This window comes from Furipterus horrens, unplaced genomic scaffold (genome assembly GCF_987537825.1).
Source record: "Furipterus horrens unplaced genomic scaffold, mFurHor1.1.pri manual_scaffold_3, whole genome shotgun sequence".
NCBI classification, from domain to species: domain Eukaryota; kingdom Metazoa; phylum Chordata; class Mammalia; order Chiroptera; family Furipteridae; genus Furipterus; species Furipterus horrens.
Window position 1 is genome coordinate 188,755,958 of NW_028327173.1, and position 22,729 is coordinate 188,778,686.

General features: G+C 46.1%; 1 protein-coding gene across 8 annotated transcripts in view; it reads left to right on the top strand.

Annotated features, from left to right (window-relative positions):
- The window catches only part of RGS6 (regulator of G protein signaling 6), a 464,067-nt gene that overhangs the window by 359,826 nt on the left and 81,512 nt on the right, over positions 1-22,729 (top strand). For all 8 annotated transcript variants that reach the window (XM_090271078.1, XM_090271080.1, XM_090271082.1 and 5 more), the window contains exon 4: positions 20,378-20,428. In XM_090271078.1, the coding sequence (XP_090127204.1) occupies positions 20,378-20,428 (51 nt within the window). The remainder of the gene's footprint in view (positions 1-20,377; positions 20,429-22,729) is intronic.

A 22,729-nucleotide genomic window follows, 5' to 3' on the forward strand; every position in this document is an offset into this window, starting at 1 on the left:
GCTTTCTTATCTCAAACACAAATGGCTAGTCCTTAATTCTAAGATATAAGATGGCTGCAATTGATTCATTCTGAAGTTGTTTCTCACATACAAGTTATGAATCCGGTCCCTGTTCCCTTACTAGGAGTCCCGACTAGTTGAAAGCTTCACTCCCATCCATTCATTCATTCACCGCTAGACTGGCGTTAGGATGAGAAAACCAGACCCTGTCCCTCTCCTCATGTAGTTTCCAGTCTCCTAGAGACATGTACTCAGGCAATGAAACCATAGAGGTGACATTGCAGGCATGAGTTGGTTTCAGTAAATGGAGGGGAGGGTGTTTCCTGGACAGGCCCAGCTCTTGGCCTGTATGTAGACAAGCCTATGTGTCCTCTCCCAGGTTTCTAAGGGCAGGTGAGCATCTTGTCCTGTTCAGTCTTCGCTAGAATGTCCCAGGGGTTCTAGGCTTAAATCCTTTACATTTCTTACAGGGCACTAATTTTAAGGTGAGTTTTCTGGGAATTGGTTGTGTTTCATTTCAAAAAAAAAACATGGGCTAGAAGTAGTAAACAGTAATAAATAATCAGAGGCTTTTTCAATTTAGAGTTGGCAAACCTAGGGGCATTCTGACTTTTCCTGAGTTGATGAGACCCAGCCAAGGGGCAATAACCCTATGATGTTAGTTCTCACTTATAAGCCTTTCTCTGTGAAAACCCTCAGAGGAGGGGTAATACTTCTCTTGCTGGGATTGCGTGATTTAGAGAGCTTCCAAAAAGAGTCCTAAGGAATAAATAATATCTGCATTTAACTTACTAATGAGATTAAAAGTTATATCAATGATGATGTTTCCTTTGGGGCCGATGGGTCATTTTCAAGCTTTCTCACCTGTGGACATTCACACTGTAATTTCCTTAGTATCATCATGCTCATATAGATTCCACTCATTGTAAAATGCCCTGAGATCCCAGAATTTGAGTTCTGGGTGGCATTGCTTAAATCTCTGCTCAGGGTCAAAGTCTTCTGTGTGGTGAGTCTTTCAACATAGTCAGATATGTTTTGGGTTTGTACTTACTTTAAGTCATAAAACCTTCAATGATCACTGTTCTTATTCTGGGTTCAGCTGTATGCTTTAGATGATACTCCAGGGCTTAGAACAGGGCCTGAAATGTAGGAAGCATTCAGTAGGCAGTTGTTGAATGAATGGGTAAGAATACAACAGAAACATAAAAGCTCATCCCTTCAAATGTCTTGACAATATTGCAAGCATGACACCAATGGCAGAAACTGTAAAGCAAGACTTGATGGGTTTGAACATAAAGTATTTTAAAATTCCACCACTAGCCCTGATTGATGTAGCCCAGAGGGTGGGGCATCATCCCACAAAGCAAAGGGTCGCTGGTTTGATTCCCGGTCAGGGCACATGCTTGTGTTACAGGTCTGGTCCCCAGTTGGGGGCATGCGAAAAGCAACCGATCAATGTTTCTCTTGCCCGTGGATATTTCTCTTCCTCTCTTTCTCCCTCCCTTCCCCTCTCTCTAAAGAGAAAACAAATAAAATCTTTAAAAAATAAAAATAAAATCTCTACCACTGAAGGCATCTTAATTGTGAACAACAAATGGGAGGGGGAAATTGTATGGCACAATTTTAAGATAAAGTGTTATATCCTTAATACTTAGTAAGTTTCTATTAATCAATACAAGGAGATGGGTACCCCAATAGAAGAAAAACAGATGGTCAATAAATGTATTAAAATCACTTAAATCCCACTTATAAAAATGTTATTTTCCTAGTGAGCTACCATTTTCTCCCAATCGGATTAGCAATGATAAGCAAACAATGCGGATACCCAATGCTGATTAGGGACAGAAGCAAGAGTGTCCTTCCAGAGGATGGAGAATTTGGTTCGGCTTGTTCTCAAGGCCAGTTATGCAGTAGGTTCTGAAGCCTTGAAAATGACCCAAAATTTCACTTGCAGAAACTTATTTTAAGGAAATCACAGGAAGTAAGAAAATAACTGTTTTTTCTATTGTAGCCATGAAAAATTACCATGAATTTAGTGGCTTAACACAATGTAATAGAAATGTATTATCTTACAGTTCTGGAGGTCAAAAGTCTGAAATGGATCTTGGCTAAAATCAAGGCAGAGCTATGGTCCTTTTGAAGGCTCTAAGGGAGAATCAGTTTCCTTGACTTTTCTAGCTTCTAGAGGTTGCCTACATTCCTTGGCTCATGGTCCTTTCCTCCGTCTTCAAAGTCAGCAGCTAGCTGGTGGTCCCCCAACACACACACTCCTCCCCCTACTTTTCCTCCTCCTCCTCCTTCTTCTTCTTCCCCTCTCTCTCTCTCTCTCTCTCTCTCTCTCTCTCTCTCTCTCTCTCTCTCTCTCTCTGTCTCTCTCCCCCACCATCCCAACACCCATCCCTCTCTCGTATAAAGATCCTTGTGTTTGCACTGGTCTTACCTGGATGCTCCAGGATAATCTCTCCATTTGAGGGCCTCAATGTAATTATATCTCCTTTTGCCATGTAGGGTAGATAGATACGGTTCCAGGTATTATAATATGGATATCTTTAGGGAGGGACATTATTCTGTGTATCACAATGTATAAGTAGAGAATGGGACTTCTGAAAACTATGGTTAAAAGGTGTCTCTATTGAGAAATGCACTTTAGCTCTTTTGTTTTTCCTTCTTCCTCTTGCCTGATCCTGGGATGTGATGAATGATGCTTCAGCAGATGTTTTGAAACATAAGGTGAACTTGGGGATGAAAGCCAAGGGCTAGGAAGGTGGAAGATACGTGTTAAAGTGTGGATTCCGGAGGTCCCCATATAGCCATCTCCAGACTTCTTTGACCAAATACATTTCTGTCTTGTTTAAGCCACTGTCATTTTGTTGTTTTTTGTTTTATTTTTGCTTTTCTTCAATGTCCAGCTGAACCTAATCCAAATCCATCAAAACTACACACAACTCTCTTCTTAATAAATTCCAAATCTGGGTCTCTCAATCTGCTACCCTCTTGTCAGCATGGATATGGCCATTGCTGAGAAAGTGTTTCAGAAAGATGAGCAGTGTTTTTATCATGAATTGATCAGACACCTGCTTGTAGTCTGTGCCGTACAACCTCAATAGTAATCTGGGTTTTTAATGTCATTTCAGAGCTTTGACTGTATTTTGCTGTAATACCACCAGGAGAATCAGGATGGGCAGGAAGGGGCTACTGACATATTGAGTTCTAGTCCTGAATAACTTAAATAAGGCCACATGTTGGCGCCTCTTCTTTAACATACGTAATCTGCAACAGCAAATAGCAAGATAATTTCCCACATCAATGATCTGGTCCGTCTTACTATCGAGATTCAGAAGTGGTCCTGAGAAGTAACTAACTCCATCAAAACCAACCTTTGGAAGAAAAAAGTAGCATAGTTATTAGCTGTGCCAAAATGCAAAATATTGATTTTGACCAACCTTCTTAATATGTTCATCAAATGTTTATTGAAAATCTATGATGGGCCCACTCCAGTGAGTCATGGGGACAGAGCTGAGGAGACTTGGGGGTCTCTCTCCTTAAGGACCCCCACAGACACTAATGGAAAGACAGATGGGTTTTACTGTCTTGTTTTATTTTTTTCTAGGAATCATAAGCTCATACCTGGGATCACCTAGAGCAACTGTCTTGCACTGGGGTTTCCTCATACAGCTCTCTCCCCATTCAATATCTGCATCTTGTCATATCCTTTGTAGTAATCCTAGCAATATCTTTAATTATTCACAGCCTCAAATCGAATCCATTTTGGCATTAGCCAGCCCTTGGGGTAGGGGCAATGAGGAAACAGAACTAGGAAGAATAAAGTTGCTATTTGTTTTATATTTATTCCATCCTTTTCCTAGTTATAGGCTTCTCCATTTGGGAATATTCTCAGAATGTTCTCCGAACAAAAGCCAGCAGCTCTCGGTCTGGAGTTGATCCATAGGAAGTGAGGATTGCACGTTAGAAAGACACCAACTCCTGACAGCAGTCCCACCTCGATGTCTTCTGACAGGGATGGGACATCCCATCCTGGGCTGAGTGACTGTCCGCTCAGAAGCAGTGTTCTTGCAGCAGTGCTAGGCCACTGGCGAGCTCCCGAGTCCACGGCATGCGTCCAGGGAGCCTGCTGTAACTTAGTGGTGGGAAAGCCAAGACATCAGAAGAGAACAGAGACATCCGTAGCTGAATCGAGACCTGAGCAGGAAAAGAGAGGCAGTGCTAACGGCCAGTTCAGGAGGGCCTGGTGGAGTGTCCCGCGTGGGAGTTCACTTCTCTTGCTGTCTCCTGAGGGAGGGGATGGAGCACCATGATCATAAGATAAACCACAGAAGAGAGAAGCCTGGGCATTCAGGGTGGTGGAAGGAATTCCAGGTTGAGGAAGAACAGGGTCCCTTGCCAACTGCATCATTTACAGGCCAAGGACTTGATTCCAACACCCTTCTCTTCTCTTCCTACATTGTCTCCTTGGTGACCTCATCTGGCCTCACAGCTGGAGGCACATTCTTACACATCAGTGACTCTCAATTAACATCTCCACCCTGCTCTCTCCCCGAAAATCTAGACTCATATGTCCAATGGCAAACTTGACATTGCCACTTGGATGGCCATGACATTCTGTATATCTATCTCAGACAAAACATGGCCAACAAATGAACCCAGGTCTCCTCCCCAACCTGCTTCCCCCTCTCAGTTAGTCTGAGCCCCACCATGCATCCAATGGGTTCGGCTAGAATCCCGGGAGCCTATCCTGCCTCCCCTTGTTCTCACACTCTTTGTCCCAACCCCTAGAGAGGACCAAGGGCCCCGCTTCCAAGAAAGACCCTGAACCCACGTGCTCCTCTCAATCTCACTGCCACCACTGAGCCCAGCCAGCGTTCAGTTTCTCCAACCCACTAACAATGGCTCCTCGCTGGTCTCTCTGCTTGTGCTCCTGTCCCTCTACTGTCCCTTGTCCACCCAGCAACCCAAACAATCCTTTAAAAAGATACCACAGCCCCCTCCCCAAGCCCTCCAGAGGCTGCCCCAGGGGACGAAGTGCCTTCCTTTCCAGTCTCATCCCCCGACTGTCCTGGGTCTCCAGGCTCCCACTAGTCACCTGTGCCTTCCTTCAGTGTGTCCCCATCTTGGGGCTTTAGTATCACTGTCCTGCTGTTGGGGATGCTCTTCCTCCAACTACTCACCCTTTCTGCTGCCCAGGTCCCCATGGAAATGTCATTTTGCTCACCTCCCAATCTCCATTGTGCCCAGTCACCATCTCTCCTGTTGCCCCGTCGTATCTTCCATTGGACTATTTCTTCTTGTTTTTGCATGGCTTGCTTGTTAATTGTCTAACTTCTCTATGAGGGGATGAGCTTGGAGAGGGTGGGGACTGTGCCCACCATGAACAGCACTGGGCACAGTGGGAGCACGCAAATGCTTTTCAGAAGGAATAAATGAAGAAACCGTGAGGCTTCCCGAGCCTTGGCTTCCCTAGGTGTGACATGGGGGTATCTGTGTGAAGGCTCAGGTGTATGGTGACGGTGACTTCGGGGCTGGTATGTGTGGAGCCCTGTGAGCACTACATCTTATAGGTGTAAAGAATCAGAATCATGGGAAGCAGGGCATCAGCACAAAACCCTCCAGCCCTGACTTCCACTCGAGCAGAGCAAAGCGTGCTGACTGACACACCTCGCCTGAACGCCTGGCGGACAGGCCTGCGCAATCAGTGCTTTCTCCCCCCGCGTCTACACTGGATCCTCGCCATCTGTCCCTCCAGAGCCACCTTCCACCCTTCTCTCCTGGCTCTGGCTCCTTTGAGGTTGTCACCAGGGGCTGCATCAGGGGACTCACTTGTCCTTTGTTGTGATGGATTCAGTCCCTGAGTGGCACCAGCAGGAGATCAGAGCAGAGGTCACAGCACTTACTCCCTGGTGGACCTTGGGCTGAATGTGGCTGTGTTCTACCAAACACAGTGGCTCCCTCTCCTACAGCAACCGCCTGCTCTGGGCTCCAGGAACTGCTCCCTCCTTCCGCCCCATGGGACCCAGTGGTGGAAACTTCCCTAGCGGATGCTCTAGCTCCTTGCTGCTTCCCCACCCCTTAACCTGACCACACCTTTGTCCACAGCACCTTCCTTGCAGTCCCGCCAACGGTAGTGTTGACGGGGTCACCTGCTCCCTTCCAGGACCTCACTGCCACAGCTGCCACATGACCGTGCCTGCTTTCAGCTGCAGCGCTCCTGCGTTCAGGTCCTGGCCTCCTTTCCCCATCTGACATCACATCCTTCTGCCCCTCAGGTCTGAGACCTCAACCACACAGGGCCGGAATCATCTAGAAGCCTGAAAGAGAAGGCACATTCTACAGCTTGAAGATGAGTGTGTTCATTTCTCCCTTCCCGATGGCTGGGTTTGGCCCCTCTTTTTTTTTTAATATTTATTTATTTGTTTTTAGAAAGAGGGAAAGGGAGAGAGAAAGAGAGAAAGAGAAACATCAATGTGTGGTTGCCTCTCACATGCCTCCAACTGGGGACCTGGCCTGCAACCCAGGCATGTGCCCTGACTGGGAATCGAACCAGCGACCCTTTGGTTCGCAGGCTGATACTCAATCCACTGAGCCACACCAGCTAGGGCTCGGCCCCTCTTTCTTCTCTCCAGCAACTGCATGAAGGCAGCCAAGATTTCTAACAAAGGGACTAATAGCCCAGATCCTATGAGAATTGTTGAGATTTCGCCTCTGTCCTGTATTCCTTAGGATTCTAACAGATAAACACAGTTTTTTCCTCAAAATTTGTTCTGAACCTAAGCTTCTTTTTGTCATTTTTCAGGATTTTAGGGATGGGGACATAGCACAGAAGCAATTAGATGTCTGTGAAGTATGAAAAGGTTTGTGGCTACGTGTGTCTGTGTCTGTGCATGTGTGATGGATTGTGTGTTGCGGTTGTGTATTGAGTGGGTGTGAATGTGAGTGCGAGTATATGTGAGTTGTGTGTATGCGCAGGATTGGGTGTGGATGTATATGCATGTGTAGCAGGTGTGTTAATAAGGGACGGCAGTCCCGGGGCGGCGGGGGGACAGGAGTGTCATTGGTCTATTATCTAGAAGACAGACTGGGATGAGAGACTGAGGAAGTGACAAGGGGGAAGCCCCAGCAGCAGGCCTCGGGGACCTCATTCTCCTCCTCAGCGGCCCTCCCTCTCCCCACGTGAGGGTATGTTATCGGCCTGAGAACCTGCCTGCAGAAACCAGAGGCAGGTGTGGAGAGCCGACTTACAGACTCTCATGTCTCCCCTTGTCTCAGGTGGCTGGCTTCACTTCTCTCTCAAGTCCTCCAAAGCCAGACTCTGATCCCTTATTTAAAGGCCCGAAGAAGAAAAGGATTTAGGGATTTCAGGAGGAAAGAGTGAGGCAGGGACCGGGAGCGGTGTGGACAATGCCCGGGGTCCTCGCTGATGACCATCGCCCTGGCCTCTGGTTCTCCTGGGCCCCCGCCGGCCCTCAGCAGGCTCAGGACACACAGGCCTCTGACCAGCTCCTGTCACTCACTCCTGCCACTGCTCGCCCTGTGGTCATTGACAACTCCGCACCCTCAGAACCCCACCCCCACCCTCAGCCCTCTGCCCTCAGCAATCAGGTCTGTTGTTCAGGGTGGAGTCCTGGTGAGGGGTCCTGGGGAGGCAAGATGTCAGCAGACCCCAGAGATGCCCAAAATCGCAGAAAGATGGGGAGCTGGGGAGACAGTGGTGTGCGTCTGTCCTGCACACAAGCCTTCTGGGTTCCGGGGCCCTCACTGAAGCTTGCAAGGGGCTCAGCACCCAGGACAGTGACCCGCAGTGGAGGGGCAGAGGCTGCACACTGATCCAGGCGGACTGCAGGGAGGGTTCACGGGAATGCTGGCCAGGTCCACGAGCCCCGGGATGAGAACAGGGATGGAGGGAGGGAAAGGCCCGCATCCTGATGCCGGGAAACCATGAGATCAGTGCTCGGCAGCTCTGAGGTCATTTCCTTAAAGCTCTTAAGCCAGGTTCTTCTTCTGATTCATGCTTGGATCTCAGCCCCTGATGTCTGGCCCCATGCTTTACACACAGGTGGAGCCAGAGCATGCCGGTGGCTTCTGCCCTCCTAGGACCCCTTACCCTTTCACAGGGCCTTGGTGTTCAAACCTCCTTGATCTGGATATAAATGTCACATGTCACACGGTGTCCTTAGCATGGTTGCTTCAGGCTGTTCTGTGAGACTCCTCCTACATCCAATACTTCCCTCCTCGGTCCGTCTTCTCTCACCGTTTCCCATTGATCCCAAGCACCTCCCTCTCTGGGAACTTTTTCCTGTTGCTGAGTCAGCTGGAACTGAATACTGCTGCCTGTGGCCCCGTAGCACCCCATAAACACCCCAGTCAGAGCCCTTGCAGCCCACTAGGGCACCTGTTTAAGAATAGAGCCATCTTAGTCATCATTGCAGGAAAGTGAACGAAAATGTTCCCATCAGAATAATGGCAATGATAATAATGACATAGTCAACATTTACTGATCCTTCGCTGTGTGCTGAAGGCCACAGGGCTGGACCTTTTATAAGGACTATCTTCATGTTCATGCTCTCAGACTGTGCACTTCTCAAATCTTATGGAAACTGGAGCTTAGGAAGATCAAGGCACATCCCCAAGGTCACATGGCTGCTGGGAGGAGGACCTGGATTCACACCCAAGCCACCTGCCTCCTGGCCACTCACGGGGGAGAGGCCAGCCCAAGGGCTTGGCTGTAGTTGGGATGGGGAAGGAGAGATCTCGGGGTTTCTTGGGGTCCTTTTGTTGTTCTGCATCAAGAACTGGAAGTTGATCTGGGAGTAGATCCTCTGCTGATAGAGAAGATCCCAGACTGATTTTTGAAAGGGTGAGCTCATCTGTCTGAGTGAAACTGAGACACTTGGGAGAGCCAAGTTAGAATAAGCTCCAAACTGTCCTGGGGACAAGAGGGGAGAAAGGCCTAACACCAAGGTCACCAAGGGGGTGCTCTCTGCCCAGGAGGTCAGCTCCAAGCCAGATTCCACTTGGAATAGATGGAGGGCGCGTGTCCGTTACGTGGCAAAGTCAGGGAGAGCAACCGGCATTAAATGGTGTGTGCCCCAGTCGGGGCTGGGGAGTGCGCCAACGGTCTACCCCCGTGTTCTCGTTTTTATACTTAGAATCTAGGGTCGATTCTGTGATTGGCCTCATTTTACAGGTGAGTAAACTGGGGCTCAGAGTGATTAACTCATCCCAGGGGTGTGCTAGCAGGTAACAGAGCTGGGATTGGAACCCAGGTCTGAGTGATTACAAAAACCAAGTCCATGTCACCCAGACAGAGCTCCAGGGAACCGGAACAGGAATTAGTACACCACCAATACCGTCTTTGCCTAAGAACAGGTGTCCCCGGCTCTGCTTGAAACCCGGCTTGCTCACACTCCCTGCTGTGCACACCTCGTCTGTCCTGAGGTGTGCGTAGATGTCCACCGCCCTTTGCAGACTTAGGCCTTGAAGCACACTGTGGACGTCTATCAGTATCATTGCCCTGGTGGTGGGGTTAGGCGGATCATATTCCAGTTAAGTGACTCCAGCCTGCAGACCTGGGTGTCGTAAAGGCCACCTCTTGACTCGCCTCTCTGGCTCCCCTCATGAAAGCCTTAGCCCCACAGATTAATTTAAATATCAAATGTCCCTGAACCATGTTTTAGATTCGAATGTGCACAGATGAGATGACTGTTAGGCACCAGAAGGCCATTGTGTTTCTGATGCCTTCCAGACACTGGGACACCTCCAGCCCTCCCAGAAACGCTCAGCTGCCTTCAAACGATTTATAATGCTCTCTGTTGCCACTGGACACCGGCATTAGATCACTTCTCCCCAAAGCCACAGCTCTGCGTATTTGTTTTTCATTTCAGCCTTTGGATTGAGTAGAAGACGTCATCAGTGGCAGCCACCCTCAGGGAACAGGGGCTACACCACAGTGGCCATGATCCTGTTTCCCCAACTGAGGCCCAATCAGTGCAGCCACGTTCAGCCTTTCCTTTAATACTGATCGTTCGGCTAAATCCTGAGCATTCTGCACCTCACCCTATATGCTTTTGATTGACAAAACTAATCTCTCCCCACCCCCACATCTGCCACTGCCCACATCCTCTTGCAAATCATGTACTCAGGCTGCTGACAATTAGATAGAAGACTTGGGATTCGGACGCAGGAGGGTTATGAGGTTATGAATCAATCGTGGGGGCTGGGGTGAGATAACAATCCGGGGGAGCCCATTCCAGACGCCTCACCGCAACCCTCAGAGCCTCCAGTTGATTTATGAGTTGGTAATAACCTCGCCTGGTCTCCTGCCCCCTATTATTTTTCATAATGCACACGGAAGCTTTACATCTCAGAGAAGGCGGAAGCACTGGGGGAGGGGGAGAAGGCCCACTGGGGGTTTTCCATCAGCTGGTTGCTGGTTGTCTTTCCTGCCTGCAGGCCGCGGGGCATTGGGGGCACAGTTGCCACGTGCCCATAGAGGTCGGCAGCTGATTTGCCAGGCCTGCTAGAAGACTCCAGGGCAGGGGCCCTGGCGGGGCCTGGTTTAGGACTGGATAAGGCAGTGCTGCTTGGTTCAAAATCATATTCTATGTGTCTGGATTTAATTCCTCCAACGTGTTCAAAACCAAGTCAGACGCAAGAGGCATCCTGTAAAGAAGTGAGAATCCCACACAACCAAAGCCAGTCACAAGACAGCTTGAACTCTGCAGTCTTGAAGCCAATGGGCCAGCAGCAGGGAGAGCAGACAGATGGGAGGGGACAGTGTCTTTCAGCCCCTGGAGAAGAGACTGGAAGACTTTACCTTTCCTTCTACTGGCTGCTCTCTTTAGGTGACAGCCAGCATTGAATGAGGAAAAAGAGACAGTCTGAACTGCTTCCCAATATTTTTTAATGCATTCATTTGTTAAGATTTCTTTTTGCAAAAAAAAAAAAAAAGTGACTTTTATTTTTGTTTTTTTGTACGTTTTATTGATTATTTTGTTACAATTGTCCCGATTTCTTTTCCCTTTGCTCCCCTCTTCCCACTACCTCTCTTCCCTCCAGCAATCCCATCCCCCTTAGCTCATGTCCATGGGTCCTGCATATAAGTTCTTTGGCTTCACCCTTTCCTATATTATTCTTAACTTCCCCCTGTCTATTTTGTACCAACCGATTATGCTTCTTAATCCCTGCACCATATCCCCATTTCTCCCCCTCCGCCCTCCCAGCTGATAACCCTCCAAATGATCCCCATACCTATGATTCTGTTCCTATTCTGGTTGTTTGCTTAGTTTGTTTTTGTTTTTATTTTTTAGATTCAGTTGTTGATAGTCGTAAGCTTGTTGTCATTTTAATGTTCATAGTTTTTATCTTGTTTTTCTTAAATAACTGCTTTTAACATTTTATATAATAATGACTTGGTGATGATGAACTCCTTTAGCTTCACCTTGTCTGGGAAGCACTTTATCTGCTCTTCCATTCTAAATGATAGCTTTGCTATATAGAGCAGTGTCAGTTGCAGGTCTTTGCTTTTCATCACATTGAAACATTTCTTGCCAATCCTTTCTTGCCTGTAAAGTTTCTTTTGAGAAGTCAGCTGATAGTCTTATAAGCACCCCTTAACTCTCTGCTTTTCTCTTGCTGCTTTTAAGATTCTCTCTTCATTTTAATTACTGTGTGTCTTGGTGTGGTCCTCCTTGAGTCTAACTTGTTTGGGACTCTCTGTGCTTCCTGGGCTTGTAAGTCTATGCCCTTTGCCAAATTTGGGAAGCTTTTTCCTCATTATTTTTTCACATAAGCTTTTGATTTCTTGCTCTTCCTCTTCTCCTTCTGGCACCCCTATGATTAGGATGTTGGCACATTTAAAGTTGTCCCAGAGGTTCCTAAACCTCTCCTCATTTTTTTCAATTCTTGTTTCCTCATTCTGTACCAGTTGACTATTTTTTTTCTTCCTTATATTCGAAATCATTGATTTGAACCCCAATTTCCTTCCCTTCACCATTGATTTTGTGTGGATTTTCCTTTGTTTCATTTAGCATAGCCTTCACTTCTTCCTTTATGTGTCTGCCATACTTAAGCATATCTGTCAAGTCTGTGAGATCTTTACCACCAGTGTTTTGAACTCTGCATCTGTTAGGTTGGCTATCTCCTCATCTGTTAGGTTGGCTATCTCCTCGTCGCTTAATTCTCCCACTGGAACCTTGATCTGTTCCCTCTTTTGGGCCATACTTCTCTATCTCCTCATCTTGAGAGGCTCCTGTGTTTGCCTGCCTCTGTGTCTTAGGTAAAGCTGTTGCACCTGTTACATTGTAAGGGGCAGAGCCTTAGGTATTCATCAGTACAGGGCGGCCTGTTTCACCACATTGTGGCACTGTGTGGGGGTAGGGGGTTCTGAGAGAGAACAATGCTACTTGCTCAGTGCTCGCCCCTTTTCCAGGCACTTCTCCCATTTCTGTATGGGACTGGCATCTCTCTAGCTGTTGCCTTGGCTGTTGTTCCCAGAGTGGATGTCCTAGGACCGTAGGGGCCCTTTAAACAAGGGGACTCTGCTAAGAGACCAGCAGTTTCTTCCTCTGCCCCAACCCCCAATGGTTTTCACATTCAGAAGCAATGAGGCTTTATTTTCCCCAGCACTGGGACTGTGAACTATGTGGTCTGGTCTGATGCTGGGAGTGCTACCCAGGTGTCCCTCACTACTTTTTAAAACATGTGACTGCACTTTCCACTGGCCTGCCTCTCTCAAGGCTGCTGCCACCACCACACCACATCCTCTCCACCACAGCTCCGCCCCTCCTACCTGCCTGGATGAGTATTTCTTCTTTATATCTTTGTTTGTTGGACTTCCATACAGCTCGATTTTCTGGAAATTCTGCTCCTCTCTAGTTTTGAGGTAGTTGTATTTCTTCTTAGTTGTGGAAGGAGATGCAGCATGTCTTTCTAGGCCTCCATCTTGGCTAGATCTCAAAAAGTGACTTTTGAAAGATGATAATGTTGATGGATGAAAAACCCTGAACCTTTCATCTAAAGCAGTGGTTGCAAAATGCCCATCCAAGGTAGGCGCTAGTCTGTGATGAGGCTTCCATGGGCCACAAAAAATTGAGAGAAATGTTTTAAATGCAGTGAATATGTACATATGGATGAGTTCATATTACATGATGTCTATTGGAATATAAGTATTGATCAGTAAGTATTTATTAATCCCCAACTCCATGCCAGGTCTTCGCTTGATGCCAGAGACAGAACAGCATCACAGAGTCCTATGCCCTCAGAGCCATAGTTTAGCAAGTGTTATGGGTTTAACTGTGTCTTTTCAAAACTTCATATGTTGAAGTCCCAACATCCAATACCTCAGAATATGACCTTATTTGGACATAGGGTTGTTGCACATGTTAGTTAACATGAGCTAGTTAGGGTGGGCCCTAACCGAGTATGACTGGTCTTCTTATAAAAAGGGAGAAATTGGATTCAGAGGCACGCACACAGGGAGAAGGCCATGTAAAGATAAAGGCAGAGATGGGGTGATGCATCTACAAGCCAAGGAACACCAAAGACTGCCAGCAAGCCACCAGAAGCTGGGGGGCGGGGGAGGGGGCGGGGGAGGGGGCGGGAGAGACATAGAATAGACTCTCCTGACAGCCATCAATGAACCAACCCTGCTGGCACCTAGATCTTGGGCTTCTGGCCTTCAGAACTGTGGGACAATAAATTTCCATCATTTATGCTGCCCAGCTTGCGGTTCTTTACCACAGCTCCAGGAAACTAATACGGGGGCTCAGGCAGACACTGATCAAGTAATCACATCCTGAACGTCTAATTCCAAACCAAGATAAGTGCTCCAAAGAGAAGGAGCCCGATCCCTGCAAATGCAAGCCAGAGGACTTGGACATAGTGTGGAGAGCTGTGAAGGCTTCCCCGAGGAGTCAGGGTCGGGGGCTGCAGGAGGCAGCCAGAGGGAGAGGTGGACCAGAGAAAGGGGGGTGCATTCCAGCCCAGGGAGCAGTGTGTGTCAAGACCCTGCAATAGGATGGAGCAAAGTGCCTTCTGGGGGTGGAAAGGTGGTCCATGGGGCAGAAGAGAAGAGAAGGGGGGAAGAAAAGAATGTAAGGAGGTCAGAGAACCAGAACGATGCTCAATTTATTACATTCAAAGGAATGGCAGTGGGATGAGGGCACCTGTTTTGCTTTCTGCCCTTAATTTTCAGGAAATATAGGGAGCAGGGACAGAAAAGAACCAGAAAGGGGTCCCCCTCCCTCAGTGAGGCCCCATCAGCTCCTAAATTTTCCTAGCTGCTACACCTTCATTCCTTGCTCCTTCCATCCAATAAGCTGTCCCATCAGCAGATCCCTTCCTAAAAACATCAGAAGACATTTGAAATTCTCTAAGGCCTAAAATGAAAAAGCAGGCAAATAACACATGAATTTCAATTCGCTGCTATTTCTCCCAGCCATGTGGATGACTCGGTTAGACACTTGACTCCAATACCAGGTTCCTGAAACTTGGCCTGAATCGTAGCTGATGTGTGTTAATTGTGCACTGGTGCTGTGCTGGCGCCATGGCACGTACAGCCTCTCCTGCAACCCTCAGAGCCTGTGCAAAGGATCCTATTATTATTGTCCTCGTTCTCATATGAGGAAAGGTGACCTAATCATAAACAGCCCATTTCAGGAAAACCATGGGCCAGGCTTTATGGCAAGGGCTTCGTGTACGTGATTGTTTTTACGTTGTAAGAATTTCTTTACCCCAGTTGACTCATGAAGACATGGAGATTAGGTGGGTGGTGGCTAAGGAATCCACTCAGGGTCACCCAGTTGGTCAATGACATAGCTTGAGTCAAACCCAAGTCTGTCTGACTTCATAAACACGGCGCTTTATCGCTTCATGTGCTTGCTAAGCAAGTGTGTATCTGCTAAATCTGTCATGCTTTTCCTTGGAAAAACTCAAGTCCGTGGACTGAATAGTCCACCTCAGAAATGCCACTAGGCCTTTCATCACACTCGTCCTTCCACCTGTACCTCCTCCTTACTGTCAGCTGGTTGTGTGCCACCTCCAAAACCCAGCTTCCCAGTTCCTCTTGCTGTCTCTGCTAGCTAATAGTTGCATTTTTAAATTCTTTTAAAACTAAGGCATAAAAGAAAGGTCTAAAACTGTAAAGACTGTCCTACTTAGAATGTCTTTCAGTTTATCTACAAAATGGAAATAATTTATTTACATCATCAGATTATTATAGTGGGATTATTCCAAAGCCTGGATTATAGAAAGTGCTCAATAAATAATAGCATAGAGTAGCAATTGTTATTATCACTAAATTAATGTCTCTGCTTCAGGGGGGAAAGTTGAGTGCAGAATATCATTTTTCCAATTATTCTGTATAGTGCTCAGAAAGTTATTTGAAGATAAGAGAAGCAGAATGGTGTAGTGGAAGTACTATTTGTCATGGGATTGCATGGGTCTCAACTTTGCTTTAGTAGTACTAGTATGTGGTCTTGGGCCTCTCTGGGCTTAATTTTTTTAATGGGTATAATAATTATTGTATTTTACACAAATATTGTCAAGATGGTATGTGAAAAGAGGGCCAAGTACACACTCTGGCCTGGTACACAGTGGGCACTCAGGAATGCCGCTCCACCTACATGCCTGATGAGGTGGCATAAAGCCACCTTCTTCACGCACAGGTGCAGCTGAGGCCTTGGCAGGTACATGAGGATCCAGTGTCAGACTGAGACTAAAGAGAATAGTGAGCTTGCTCACAGCAGGAACCATCTTATCTTTTGTTGGGCTCCAGAAAGTTTACTCAGATGGAAGTATCTTTCCCTAATGGTGAGGCTTGATAAGAAAGTTATCAGTTGTTTCAGTTATCAATACTATGGTACATAAGCTACCAAGTTTTTGATAACTTGAAATTTGCAGGTGACTGGAACCAGTCTTTTATCAAGTTGGCATAATTTAATCTGGGTTGAGATTGATACAATACTTTGGGAAGAATTGAGGGGGGTGTTTCTTGTAGGGTCTACTTGTGTGTTCTGACTTATTTGGGAAGAAGTTCCATGTATCAGTATCTCTAAATCTTCAGGCCAACTTAAAACACCTGAAGACAAAGCCCAGAATTGAACCCTTTTTTAATAAGGGTCTTCCCCCAAACCAGAAAGAGAACTCCTTAAAACATTAGAAGATCTTATGCTTATCGAGAGTTGATACCACTTGGGAAGTCTCCAGGAAGAGATCGCCGAGTCTCACTCTACACAAGGAAGCAGTGAGTCACACAGGGAGGGGGCAGGTTGTCACCCTCAGTCTGGGACTACAGTGAACAGTCCTGGAGAGTCTACAAAAGGCCACTCTGAGGCTCTGGGGCCGGTCAGATGGCCAGAGAGAGGGGCCAATTTGAGGCCCACGGGAGAGCCTCACACTCTCTACTCCTTGGGAAAGACAGCGGTGCGCGTCCTGCCCTCACTCCCCCACGCCCTTTCCCTGCTGAGCAGAGGACACTGGGGCCAGGGGACAGCAGCGTTCCTGTTCCCCACAGCTCCTCCCCTCTGTGTCTGCAACCTGGATTCTCCACTTCAGTCTCCGAGGCCAAACCTTCTCTCTCTGCTCTTTAGAATGAAAAGTGTTTTTCTCAGTGCAAAAGTAATGTATTAACCTTCTATGAACTCCAATCATAAGGAAATGTAAAGAATAGAAATTCCCTATAACGTGACCCTCCTCGCTCCCCAAGATAACCTAAAATTAACAGTCTAAATACACGTCCAGAACTTTTCCTCCCCCATCTGTATATATCATACTTGCATAATTAGTAAAATATAAATACAAGTATATGTTTTCTATTATAAAAAATGTCACTTTATAATATACACTGCTCTCAATATGCTTTTTTATTTAATATAATAGGTGTTCAATAAATACTTATTGTATGATGAGCCATAATTTATTTATTCAGTCCTCTAGTACAGAACTTTTTAGTTGTGTCCAAAAACCCTTTCCATAAACATTATTAAATATATATATGCCATAATTGAAATGCTTACAGAAAATACATATAGAAACATGAAGCCTGCCTGCATGTAATAAATATGGATGTAAATATGGTAACAAACCACTCGTGTTGTGGAGAAGAGTTTTGGGTGTCTCCTGGTGTCTTTCATGGCTATCCCTGGAATGTATGTTGATAGATTCACTGCAAAAATAACATTTGAAGCCAAGAGTTTTAGGATCTTTGGGAATGAAGGGTGACTGTCCCACATTTGTCCCTATGTTTTTATATTGATCTTCAGTCTTTGGCAGGGCACCTTGACTAAGAAAAGAACCAGAACCCAACAGTGATTACAAAGGGCAACAATAAATCGTGGGCAGAACAGACAAGTAATCTTTTGGAAATTCTTTTTATAATAAGAAGGAAAGAGTGATTGAGGGAGAGAGGAAAGAAGGACGAAAGGAAAGAGAAAAGAGAAGAAGGATGATTTCTCCAGATGGTTATTTGGACTATCCTTGTCTGATTTTACAGTGTAATAGTTGTGGGGCTCTTAATGGAATATTATGACAGATTTTTCTTCCTTACTTGTTCCTGGGGCTGAACATGTAACTGTTTACTATTGCCACCAGGCTGAAAGCTGGCCCCTCCTGGACCAGTCCTCGGAAGCCTGGAACACCCCACGCCCACGGAAGGAGAGTGTTCATAGCCCTAGGCACAGTTCTGTTGTTGACACCCCCCACGCCATGCCAGTGGCGTCTGAGGGGTGGAAGGGAGGTGGGTGCTGCTGCTGATCGAAAGCAGTGGCCCAGGATAGCCAGGGATGGCAACCGGCCCTCAACCAAGGCATGAGGACAGTCATACCAGTCCCCGGATGAAGACACTGACTGTCATGGTGGCTGCGCTGGGGACAAGAAACCGAGGCCTGTGGTCCCCACAGCACCAGGAGAAAAGGAAAAGGGCATTTGTGACTTCCCCGTTTTTACCCCTTTTGCCCCCAAAAAGTGTTTAAATGGGATCCTTTGGCTCTGTGAATGTAAATGGGGCCCTGGTGGACTGGGCAGACAAATAGGCTAGACACGAGCCCTGAAAGCCAAATGGGGGTGGAAATCCAGACAATAGTGCCGCAGGCTGGGGTGGGGTGGAGGGGGAACGGATATGACAGCGAGGAAGGAGTTTCAATGTGAATGAATACTAATTAGTGACATGGATATTAATGATGACAGTAATTAACAGGGGAAAGGAAGGGCTGTCATTGTCCCAGGGTGAGTAATCAGTCTTGGCAGGTGATAAATAATGGTTCAGCCAGCTCAGCAGAAAGATAATCCGCCTGCCCCGGGGAGAGCTGTTGCTGATGCTGGAAACCTCTCCGTTTCTAGGCAACCCACAAAAGAGAACTATTTTTCTTTTGAGGAAAAAACAGGTTAGAGTCTCTCGCCCACCCCCAACTTGGGATTACAGTTCTTATTTGATTTCTGCTTTGTTCTTTATTTCCTAGCACAAATGTTGAACTTGTATAATTTGGAGGAAACGGACCCACACGCAGAAGCACACAGACATACTCTCCCTTTCTTTCAAAGAATGTGAATGAGTAAGAGAGTTTTGGATACAAAGTTAAACTCATAGACCTCAGCCGAGAGCAAGAGGGGGGAAAGCTTACAAGCCCTGCTTTTGAGATTGGGAAATGAGGGGCTTGCAGGGCAGGGTCAGTGGAGGCTGGTCCTGGGGTCTGGGGGGTGCTCGAAAGTGTAGGATGCGACCCTGGCAGTTCATGGACCTTCCAGAGAGCCAGAGAGAAACAACATGTCTAGGCACTCAGGCCCGAACTGATCTCCCCTCTGGCAACCAAATTTCCACAAACCTTAATTCTGGGTAAAGCCCTCTGCCGGCTCTCCAGCCTTTCAGCTGGGACTCAATCCCAGGAGAGCTACCGGCAGGCCCTCTCCCTCCCATCGAGCCTCAGACCCACGCCAGCACTCAGGTATCTAGAAGTGTTGCCCTTTCAGGCCATTTTCCATCACACACCCCATCCTGAAATGACAAGGCCACCTAAGAAGTTCTGCACTCATTTAAAGTGAGGTTTTGGGCTGACAAATGTGGACTGATCAGAAGTTCAGAATCCTCAGAAAATTGGACTCCTCTACTCCTCATGAACTGTGCTGCCCTAAGAGGCATCACTTCTAGGTGCCACATTGTCAAAGGGAGTCAAACAAAAGGGAATGGGGACCAAAATGGTGAGGGACTCCAGGGCCCATCATGCAAGGAAGCAGCTGAGGGACACGGGCATGTTCCCCTGGAGGGCAAAACTCAAGGAGACATTGACAGTCTGTTGGATGAACGGCTCAAATATTTGAAAAAGTGTCTCACAGAATGTGATGGTCTAGGGTTGTTTCTAGCATCAGAATGCAAAATTAAGGCCAAAGGGAGTACGTTACAGAGGAAGTTGAGTCTCTGCTCATAGAAGTCAAAGACGATTTAACTGGGACAGGCTGACTAGGAGGGAATTGTGAGTTCTGAGGTTCTAGGGTTTTTCGAAATGCAGACGATAGCACCTCTTGTCCAGGGTGTTGCGGATGGGGCTTGTGTATTGGCTGGGGTTGGAGCGAGTCAGCTTTAAAAGTCTGTTCTGACTCTTAAGATGTTAAATTAGTTAAGAGAGTACTAGATGCCAAAACAGGTAAGCCCCAAATTTGGGGGGCTTAACAAACTTGCAATCAGGTCAGAGCCCAAACTGGGCATCAGTTTTCATGGTTGTTCAGAAACCACGCTCCTTCCACTTTGTGGCTATGTCCCCTGGGCCCTGGACAAGCTGTGGAGAGTCACATGGGAGTTTGCGTGGTCCGGGTCTAGAAGGGGCATATATCACTGCCACTGTCAGAACTCAGTCCATTGCGGGGGAGTCTGGAAGTGTAATTGAGCTGTCGCCCCGGTAGGAGGTGAATACGTAGGAGTTTCTCCCACAGACACAGGGGTACTTTCGTTCAGGATGGGCCCATGCCAGAAGAATTAGATTCTTTCAGGAACCCGGTCAGCCCTTCTCAGTAAGAGTAGGAAACTGAAGAGGACTCTTCCCACAGGAAATGGTCTGAAGGCCGGGCATGATCAAACTTCACCAGCCTGTCTTGGGGAAGTCATCCAAGTCTGTATTCACAGGAAGTCCCCTCCAGATGCTCCCTGGAAAAGTGGGCACAAGATTGTTCTGGGTCATCAGAAGTGGAGGTTTCTTGGAAAAGAATGGGATTATGACTATGGAAGTAAACTGATGGGTGGGAGGAATTTGTTGGGATAGAAAAGCAGCTCTCCAGGTGTGTGCTAATGCGAATTAGGAGTCACTTAGGTAAATATGTTTCTTCTGCCACAGGGCTTAACACCCATGAGGTCTTCAGTTGAACTGCTTTATCATTGCAGGTACGGACATTGTGCAGTGGCTTATGAAGAACCTTTCCATCGAAGACCCAGGTACTTGACCTTCGAGCCTGACTTTATCCCCCATGGTATCAGTAAGCGTCCCATAACCAAGTTCCATACTAGATTCTCCTACCCTCCTGCGACTGGGCTTATAAATGCAAATTCCAAAATATAGAATCACTCTTCCTACAAATGAAATTGATTTATTTTCTCTACTGAGAATCTGTCTTTAAATTTAAACCACCCTTTGAGGAAATGAGCAGCCACTGAGAATGCCAAAGAGCCCAATACAATGACATGTGAAATGAGGTGAATTCTCATTAGCCACAGCAATTAAAGATAAGTTGTAGTGCTGTTATGGAATAGCCTTTGAGAGCTGGATCTTAAAATTGGATTGCCTGATCCACAATTAAGATGTTTAATTATTTGCTAAGATGCCTTCTGTTTTCTGCTTCTGCAAGAAGTAAAGGAATGATTTTTTTTTCAACTTTAATTGTGCATTTCAATTAGGAAAACCTTACCATAAAAATAACAATATTCTGGCCAATAAAACAGTTTCTAAATCTGTCCTCCCACCAGTAAATAAGCATTAAAATTTATTTTCACAGCATAATTAGAAAATAAGAAGTTCCAGAAAAAAATGAAAATTTTAGTTAAGTATAGCTTATTACCCATGTATTGTGAGTTAATACTATTCTGAATTTTTTCACTCCCTGTCTTAACTGAGTATTCATGATGCCCATATTTCATATTTATAAATACCCACACCTGTGTGACCCTGTGTTCTTATGGATTAGACCTATTTGCCCCAAATTAAATGGCCTCCAATTGCTATGCTTTATAAATATTTTTTCAAGTGCCCTTGCTGAGTGTCTGACCTTCAGCTGTGATTCCTTGCTTGGGTCAGTATGTTAGCTCCAGCATTCCTGTGTTTTAATCTGATGCTCCTAATATACTATTGACTACACAACAATACAATTTACATAGAGATTGATTAAATACAGTTGCCAGAAACTGAGTGTCAGAAAAAAACAGGTAATTAATGGAAGTGACAGTAGCCTTTTTCACCACCTTGATTAATGGCCACTCTCATGGCTAGTGAAAACTCTTAATTCTGGTCCACTTCTTTAGCCACAGGGGAAAACTGTACATGCTAATCCCTTCAAGGAAAGAACCTGAATCAACTAGCCTTTGTGTTTTTTCCTATGCATCCTGGACTTCTTCTAATTGTCCATTTATAAAAACTGGCCTAAATAAGTCTCTACCAGTTTAGTTACATGTATCTAAAGTCAACATTTCTTTTGATTATGCTGCTAAACTAAGGACCACCTTTCTTCACAGTGGTCTCTTCTCCAAGAGCACTGTTTTCTTCACCCTTCTAAAATAATCATTATATTACTGACCTATTTTATTGTTGTTGTTGTGGTTATTAGTAGTCGGAGCAGTAGTAGTAGTAGTAGTAGTAATACCTGTGGTTAGTAGTAGTGTTCTGAGCCCCTGAACCAGCTAGTGGTAGGAGAATAGGTTCAGGAATTGTCTCTGGTCCTAGGATGAGAAACTCCTGTGAAAGATCCAATGATCAGGGTCATGTCTGTGAAGGTCTGTTATACTCTGATGCCCTTGCACGAACATCCAGGTGCTGGGAACTGTTAGGGCTTCTAAGAAGTGATTGAGCAGGAGAAATTAAGAACAATTCACCAGCTGGGAACAGACGGATGCAAATGACGCAAACGGAGGCCCTGGGAAGCCGGACAGGTCTCACTTCCACCCCTTTCTTTCTTTCTTCTTCCCATCTGCCACATTCCTAAACAAAAGTCCTTTTTGCTCAAAGAATGAAGTGAGTTCTAGCTCCTAGGCTGGTGACAGGAAAGTCACCTTCTTAATGGATTTTGTTCTTCCTTTGCTGGGAAAGGAGCAGCTGCAGGTGATGAAACATCCCTTCTCTGCTGGACCCATGATTCTTAAAGCAAACTGGTCATCACTAAGCAAGTAAACTAAAACTCATTCTTTTGATTCCACCAGTTATAGGTGTATGTTTCTTCTGAAGGAGGTTAGGTGGTTCTTAAAAAACGAATCACCTGGATTTATATGTAACCTCTTGAAAAGTTGGAAAAACAAGTCACTTAAAATTTAGAGCTTGTGAAATTAATAATTCCTAGAGACTCTTCTTGGTGTCAAGAATTTCCACCTCCAAAAATTAGTTTTTATCAGTAAGAGTACTTTTATACTTGTTATTTTTTTTTTTAGCTCTTCTCAGAATATGCGGAAATATAAGTTCTTAATGACTTATGTGAATCTATTGATGGTTGGTGCTAAGTTAAAACACATGTTGATTGTTGCAAATACATAAAT